We start from the raw sequence: 8,308 nt of genomic DNA on the forward strand, positions 1-8,308 counted from the left end.
AAATAAAGAAATCTCAAATAAAAAAGAAAATAAAAATAAGATCTATATTGTTTCCAAATGAATCAGATTTATAACAAACTGTTTCACAGTAGACATTTTGACTCGTCATAGCAGAAAGGAACAGTTGGCACTAATGAAAATAACAATGGCGTCCAAACAGACTTAAGTTATCGTTTATTCCAACATCTATCATATCTATCTATCAAGCCGCTGAACTCCAACAGTACATCTTAGCACAACAGAGAAAAATACACTAGTACTTCTTGCACTTTAATTATATGACAGTTCCAATTTAAGAATATTGAAGTCTGTACAGTCATATGTGTCCTTTTTATTTCCTAAGATGTTTCATTGATCTTATGTTTATGTTGATTTTAAAATGGTTTTTGAGTTACATGTTTGTGTTATGAAGCAACAGATTGTAGCACTATTCCCAAGACAAATTTCCCCTCGGGGACGATAAAGTGTATTCCATTCTATTCTATACAATTATTGTAATGCAGTGCAGCAAGTAATAATGTGATTAGCTGCACCTGTGTTTGACAGGTCAAAATGTCTGCTGTGGAAAAAGTGCTTTGCAACTTTAGTTTAACTCCAACATTTGGTCCCCCTGGTCACCACCTGCCCCAGGTTTAAAACCAGTGCAGACCAACTGATACAATGAATGCACTTTTCATTAATAATACAGTCTATACAGTCTTGTGGTGCTATAAGCAGGGAGCAGTGACAGGAAGAATCTCATGCTGCGCGAGCAGGCCACGACATGTGCAGTGTTGTGCCTGTTGAGCCATGAGCTAATCAAAGACAATACATGAGTGAATCTAGGCCAAAAATGACTGCCAGAACACAGATGCATAGTGGACCTTTTGAGCTGTGATTATAGAGAAATGTCAGAGCTTTGTTGACAGAAGGTAATTAATGCCACATTAAATACTAAATACCATCATAATTATGAAGGATCAGTATCCTCCCTTTCAAACATTTATGAGGGCAATTTCACACTAGGCCGTTATTTGTCATGATAAATGTCATGAAGGTGATGAAGATGCATGTCTACGTATAATCTGACGTATTCTGTGTGTTCGTCGCCCATCAAACCCCAGGATGATGTGAAAGGGGAAGAGGACATGGCAGCAAAGAAAGCAGCTCTGCTGGACAAGAGGCTGAGGAGGGAGAAGGAGACGCAAGAGAAGAAGCAACAGCAGGAGCTGGACCAGGAGCAGAAGAAGGAAGCTGCACGGTCGGTCGGACTTTCTCTCTCTCTGTCTGTCTATTTGCCAATTTTAACACTGTTCCCGATGGTTTGTAACATACATACGGGCAGCGGTGCAAGAAGTATTCATATCCTTAATTTAAGTAAAAGTACTAATACCACACTGTAAGTAGTGTGTAAAGTAAAAGCCCTGCTTTGAAAATGTTACTTAAGTAAAAGTATGTAAGTATCATCAGGAAAATGTACTTTAAAAGTATTTAAATGTAAAAGCACTCAATGCAGAAGACTGGAAACGATACAAAGAGTTCTGTCAATCAACTAAGTGTTTAATTGACTAATCATTTCAGATGGACTTGTATTGTTGAGTAGTTTAATTTATAATAAAACATAAAGTGTTTTGTGTGCAAAAAAATCGTAATTTGTAAAGTAACTTATAAATAAAGCTGTGGAGTAGATTAGTTAGTAAGTAAGTAAGTAAGTAAGTAAAATTTATTTGTATAGCACCTTTCACAGATAAAAATCACAAAGTTCTTCACAATAAAATGCAATACAACACAAGAAGTCACAATACGAGCAAATTGAAATACAAATAGAAAATGTAACAAACAACCATAAAAAAAACCATCGACTAAGTAAAAGCCTGCTTGAACAGCAGAGTTTTCAGCTGCTTTTTAAAAGGTTCAACAGAATCCACACAACGTAGCGAGAAAGTAGAAAGTGGCATGAAAAGAAAAGACTCAAGTAAAGTACAAGTACCTTGAGTTTTGAGTACTTGAGTAAATGTACTTAGTTACATTCCACCACTGCATACAGGGGGTCTTTTGCACTCGCAGTCACACAACGAGTCTTTGTCCCGGCGTCGTCCTGCAGGTTGAAGGCCGAGGAGGAGCAGCTGAAGAAGGATGACGAGAAGGCGAGGAGGGATTACATCAAGCATGAGTATATGAGGAGGAAGCAGCTCAAGCTGATGGAAGACATGGACCAAGTCATCAAGCCTCGATCTGGAAGTCTCAAGAAGAAGCCCCGGCCCAAGTCCATCCACAGGGACGTCGTGGAGACTACGCCCCCCGTCAGAGCGACAGGTGGGTGGGCAGCATATTAAATGATACGCACGAACGCGACACTTATCGATGCACGGCAGCCGCTGATCCGTGACCTGACCTGTCCTCGTGTTGCAGGGGTGCGTCCTCGAGGCTTCTCAGTATCAAGTGTTTCTTTGGCGTCTCTCAACCTGGCTGACAACGACAGAGATCAGCCAAATAACAGGAAGAACAACAGGTAAGACCCGCTCTCTGCCTGCAGCGTGGATTTTACACTCTCATCTTCCCCTTCATTTACAAATCCAAGATGTAAAGAAGCACAAGAGGAACAAATACTCTACATGCACCTGTCTTTGTCAATAATACACTGCCAGCCTTAAAAAGCAAAGAATTACACTATTGAAATTATGCGGAAATATAATATAAAGACAGGTTAAAATTGTGTTAAAAACGTAGTACCGAGATTGGATGACACAGTTAAACCGGAGGGTTCCCGGTTCAAGTCCCCCATACGGACCAAAGTATGGTGTATGGTGGTGGACTGGTAGCTTGAGAGGTGCCAGTTCACCTCCTGGGCACCGCCAAGGTGCTCTTGAGCAAGGCACCGAACCCCCAACTGCTCGGGGCGCCTGTCCACGGGCAGCCCCCTCACTCTGACATCTCTCCATTAGTGCATGTAGAGGTACTGAGCATGCGTGTGCAATTCAGGCCTGTGTGTAATGTGTAATAATAACAACAGAGTGAAAACATTGTAATTTCCCCTTGCAGGATTAATAAAGTATACATTATTATTATTATTATTATTATTAGAGCTGGCAGTTTGTCTAACATGTTTAACAGTTTTAAAGGAAGCTCAATTATTAGGTTAAGTTACAGCAAATTAGAAGTTGGCTGACAACTTATAGTTCTACGTGCTGACTTCACTCTTTACGTGCATCTCAGCTCCATGCACCTTTTCTTCAAACTCCTTACAATCCTATTTTATTCTTTAAATATAAATGTCACAATATCACACTTGTTTATAATGTATGTTTATTAAAACTGTAAAACGTATTTCAGAATTACTTGTTGACCATTCATCCATATATTACCAACACCCACCCCTTTTTAAATTTGTGTCACACCCAGGTGTCGTATACTCTGCTGTGGTTTTAATTTCATGGCGTGTTTTGATGTTGAGCTTATTTGTTCTTATTCCTAAGTCTTGACTTTTATGAGGCTTACACTCTCTTGAATCTCTTGTATCCCTCTCTCATTTCTCTTTCTATTTTGCATGCGTCCCTCAGAGGCAATAAAGTGTCCCATATCCCGTTCTTTCTAAGCTCTCCCAAAGACAGAAAGGGAAGGTCAGTAATGCTCAGAAAAGTGATGACAGATGACGCGTACTGGATGTGGCTCCATGTAGCTTTAGCCTGCATTCCATTAGACATTCTTTCAACACGCACTCGCATAAAAGTAGACCGATGTGTCAACAGTGCAATAATCTGACATATTCTTTTACTGCATTACGGTGCACGGGACCTCAGATGTTTCCGCCTCAGCTCTCCTGCTCTTTACCGTCTCTCTGCCTTCTGCCGTATTGCTATCAGGCTGTTGTTTGCTCTCTTCTCCGTGCTGGCTGCTCTCGCTTCACCACTGTGTTTGCTGTTTCCTCCACAAGTACTCAAGCTCATCCCTCTCAGTAGCCATAAAGACAGCACTGAGACTTTGCTTTGCTTGGCTGAACGTGCCTTTCTGTCCCTCGCTGCACAGCTTCGTCGGAGTCTGTACAGTATGATGTAATGCAAGACAACAGGCAGGGTTTGGAGAATTGTGTCACAGTGTCTGACCTTGTTTTACCACATCTTTCTGTGTCTGTGTGTGTGTGTGTGCGCATGTGTGTGTGTGTGTGTTTAAAATCTACGTGTGCATGTCTGTCGGCGTGCGTTCATACATGCTTTTGTGTATCAACAAATGTTACGTGTTTGTTGTGGGTGTGTGTTGTGTCCGTGCGTGTCATTTGTTGGTTTGTATGTGACTGTCTCCAGGCCAGACTCTGCAGAAGGTTTCTCTTCCTGTCCTTCGACTGGTAGTCGTAACGGAGAGAAGGATTGGGAAAATGACTCCACCACCTCATCCACTCCCTCCAACAATGAGTACACAGGTAGAGTACATACTGTTTACACAGTTTGTCAACATTGACACAGCTACTGCACATGACAAGACATTTTATTTCTTGCAGTCTCATGCCTGTGCTTTCTTTCCACAGGACCCAAACTTTACAAGGAGCCCAGTGCCAAGTCCAACAAGCACATCATCCAGAACGCCCTGGCTCACTGCTGCCTGGCTGGCAAAGTCAACGAGGGGCAGAAGAACAAGATACTTGATGTATGTTTTTTGCAATGATGGGTCTGTGTCTTTCTGCATTAAATATTCTGCACTAAACAATGACTTTTCTTTGTTTTTTTTCTGCAGGAAATGGAGAAATCCGAAGCCAATAACTTCCTTGTGTTGTTCCGTGACGCCGGATGCCAGTTCAGGTCTGTGTACGCCTACTGCCCCGAGACGGAGGAGATCACCAAACTGGCCGGCATCGGGCCCAAGAGCATCACAACCAAGATGATCGAGGGCCTGTACAAGTACAACTCGGACAGGAAGCAGTTCAGCCAGATCCCAGCCAAAACCATGTCCGCCAGTGTGGACGCCATCACCATCGCCAGCCATCTGTGGCAAACCAAGAAGCAGGGGACGCCCAAAAAACTGCACACTAAGTAGCGCCAGATGGCCGGGGGGAAGATTTGGACACGCTTCTCTGGAACGAACACAGAAGAAATTGCGGATTTTACTTTTTCATTAAAAGGACACACGATCCCACTGTAACAAATCACAACTGGAATGTAGAACACAAGTGGGCCTCACAGACATTGATGTTGTTACAGAGTTGTTACAATCTGGACTACTTAAATGGGGCACGAGTGTGTACTGTGTGTCAGCATGTGTATCAATGTTCTCATGTGCCAAAAAAATAGAGAGGAAAACAATAGGCGGACCAATGCCTTACCTAGTTGAAGCACTGAATGTTTGGTTTCTATAAGTTAATCATGTGTGGCCTTATGCTTGTTTTGTGTCATATGGATGCGCTGTGAGTGTCGGTGTCATTTTGTCAGCGCTTGTTGTAAAAAGTCTGTTGTGATACAGGAGAGCTCGTGTACTCACAGGTCTGGGATCAGACCCCTGGCCCCGCCACCCCGCCACCCCCTCAACCCACACACTCAAGCCCAGGTTGATATAAGGGTGGCCTGTCTGATCTGTGATCAGGTAGAGGCAGCATTCTAGATGAGTTTTGCTGCTATACAGGCATGTTTTTTAACATGTAACTGAAAAACCTATAAAAAGTTCAAATTTGTGTATGTGTGTGTATAGTGAAGTGCCAAGACGAGTAAAAATTCCTCAGCTGGTGATTGCAATTACTTTGCAGAAGTGTGAAATGATGAGAGTATGAGAGTTGAGCATACCTGCAATAGACTCTTAATTTATTTCATTTTGATAATGCTTTGAAGACATTTTGATCTTAGATTTTATTCAGAGAAACATAATATACTGTACATAAATAAGTTAAATTAGTTTGTATAGGATGGCAGATCCATTGGAAATGAACGAGTCCGCTTGTGATAGCTTTTTAGTAGCTTTTATAATTTATCACGTGTGCGTAGCAGTATGTTGTCGTTTGGGGCCTTTAATTGTGCTAGAAATGCAAAAACAAAAGTGTGATCACTCAACAGTATCACTGGGAAGACGATCATCAGTAGTAGAATAGACGGATGTCCCACCCTGTGTCATCACTCTGTGCAATTTAAGAGTAATTTAATCACCGTTGTTCATGTTGCAGTTGGAACTAACAAATACTCAAAATGCCACTTTCATGTGGATATTGTCTTACCTTTTAGATCTTGATTACCCTCAAAGTAGTCCACAATTGTAAATACATGAATTCACCTATGATAGCACTTCAAGACCCAGTCCACTGTCGTTGAGTTGTGTCCGCTTCAGGACTGTCATGCTTTTTACTTTACTTTCACGTTACTGTTACATTTTTTGTTATCACGTTCCTTCCTTAGTATGTGTTGGCACTGTACAGATATATTTTGGCATAAAGAAGTATTTTTTGTAATGACATTGACCTGTTGGAGGTGTGTACTAATGATGCAGTACAGTTGTTGAAGCAAGTATGTTGAAAGCAAAGGCAAGGTATATAAAGTCTTAATTGATTAGGCTTTATTGTGGTATTGTATGAAATTCCCTTAAGTATACTGACAAAAATCCTAGTTTTTTTTTCCAACTCTGAATCCATTTTTGTTTGCAATTTACTAAATATGCTCAACTGTTCATGGGTTTTGGTTGTTTTTCTATTACTTGAGCTTTATTAAAATGCCAGCTATCAACATTATGCATGGTGTCTCATTTCACATCCCTGTTATGATTGATTTAAGTGTAATATTGGCCTCATTTAAACTGACATAATATCACTCCACTACCACAGGAGCTAAGTTAATAACATGTAATCATCATAAACATATGCAATACCTGCTTGTATCGTCGTCATCATCATTATTGTGCTGTGTAGGCTGCACAAACACAGACTATCAGAGGGACTCACACAATTCACAAAAAATCTAGTCACTCTGCAACACCAGACATACTTTTGTCTTAATAATCATCATCCTAGTCATTGTCTGTAGTAGTGTGATGTGTGCTAAGACTAGTAAAACTTTACTGGCGCAGACACTGAATGGGCTGTTAAATAAAACATAAGTTATTCAGAAAATCTGCACTTTATCCACCATATGCTCATATGTCAGGGTTTATTTGTGTCCACACACACATTGCTAGTGACATGTCTCTAATGATAAATGAAATGGATCCTTATCAAATGTTTATGTTAAAAAAAATGGATATCAGCTGATATAGCCTTATAAATTCTGATCAAATTTGGTATCACTCTCAAAAACTCAGTATTGTTCTGTCTCTAATTGTTCCGCTGCTTGCTATTTTTCAAATTGATGTTTTCTATTAAGCACCTATGAGTTGCCTAAACTACTGTAATGGACAAATATGATGTTCTTAGATATATCACTTTACATTCCTTTATAACATACGTATAAATGTTTAACAGATGTGATATTTAGTTTTGCGTGGGCTGTGGAAATAATGTATTACATTATGCATTAGACCAGAGTTGTGCACAAACACTAATAGGGGCAGGGGTTAGACATTGAGCACTGGCCTGGTCTTTGGCTGGGACAGGATAGAGGTTTGCACTGAGGGGCCTCTGAAGGGTCAGTGCTAATGGAGACAGGACACTGCAGGCATATAAAGCACTAACAGCTTACATAAATGCCCAACGTTTTGGAAGTACAAGTTAAAATAGCCTACTACATTCTAAATCTTGCCTAAGTAAAAGCACTTAAGTATACATATGTAGAATGGCTCATGTCAGAATCATATCTATAACTCTGGATTATTATTAATGATGCATTATTGTAGACATCACATCACTAATGTTACAGCTAGTAGGCGCTACTTTTAGATACTTTATAGCCTATAGGCTACTGCCAGGTAGATTAATAATATCTCATCATTTATTAGTTCATTTATATTTTGTATTAATAATATGGCTCTGCAACGTATTTTGTATGCTGTAAGTGTAGCTATTAGAGTAAAAAATACAATATTGGCTTCCAAAATGTATAGAATAACACAAAATGGAAATACTCAAGTAAAGTTTGAGTGCCTCAAAATGGGCAGTTACAAACCACCACTGTAGCCTACACAAGCCAAACATTGTGAGGAAAGTATTAGATTGAAAAGGCCCCATGTTTACCTCTGTGCACGCCACTGCGTCGTGACACACTTAATACAATGTTTGACATTTTTCATCTCTGTCACAATATTTAAATTATTTCTATCATGTTGTATCCTTGCTGTTGATGAGTGTGTGGAGGGAGGGAGGGAGGGAGGGATGGATGGATAGATAGATAGATGGAGGCGGTGCTCCTGCAGACAGCAGGCGGGTAGC

General features: G+C 40.4%; 1 protein-coding gene across 1 annotated transcript in view; it reads left to right on the forward strand.

Moving 5' to 3' along the window:
• Nucleotides 1–6,679, forward strand: part of camsap2b (calmodulin regulated spectrin-associated protein family, member 2b) — a 47,634-nt gene extending 40,955 nt beyond the window's left edge. Inside the window, exons 16-21 of the mRNA XM_028592414.1 lie at nt 1,104–1,240; nt 2,084–2,295; nt 2,392–2,491; nt 4,281–4,396; nt 4,502–4,620; nt 4,708–6,679. Coding sequence (XP_028448215.1) covers nt 1,104–1,240; nt 2,084–2,295; nt 2,392–2,491; nt 4,281–4,396; nt 4,502–4,620; nt 4,708–5,007 — 984 coding nt within the window. The 3' untranslated portion in view covers nt 5,008–6,679. The remainder of the gene's footprint in view (nt 1–1,103; nt 1,241–2,083; nt 2,296–2,391; nt 2,492–4,280; nt 4,397–4,501; nt 4,621–4,707) is intronic.
• The last annotated feature ends 1,629 nt before the right edge of the window (nt 6,680–8,308 follow it).

Source organism: Perca flavescens, chromosome 12 (genome assembly GCF_004354835.1).
Source record: "Perca flavescens isolate YP-PL-M2 chromosome 12, PFLA_1.0, whole genome shotgun sequence".
Taxonomy (NCBI): domain Eukaryota; kingdom Metazoa; phylum Chordata; class Actinopteri; order Perciformes; family Percidae; genus Perca; species Perca flavescens.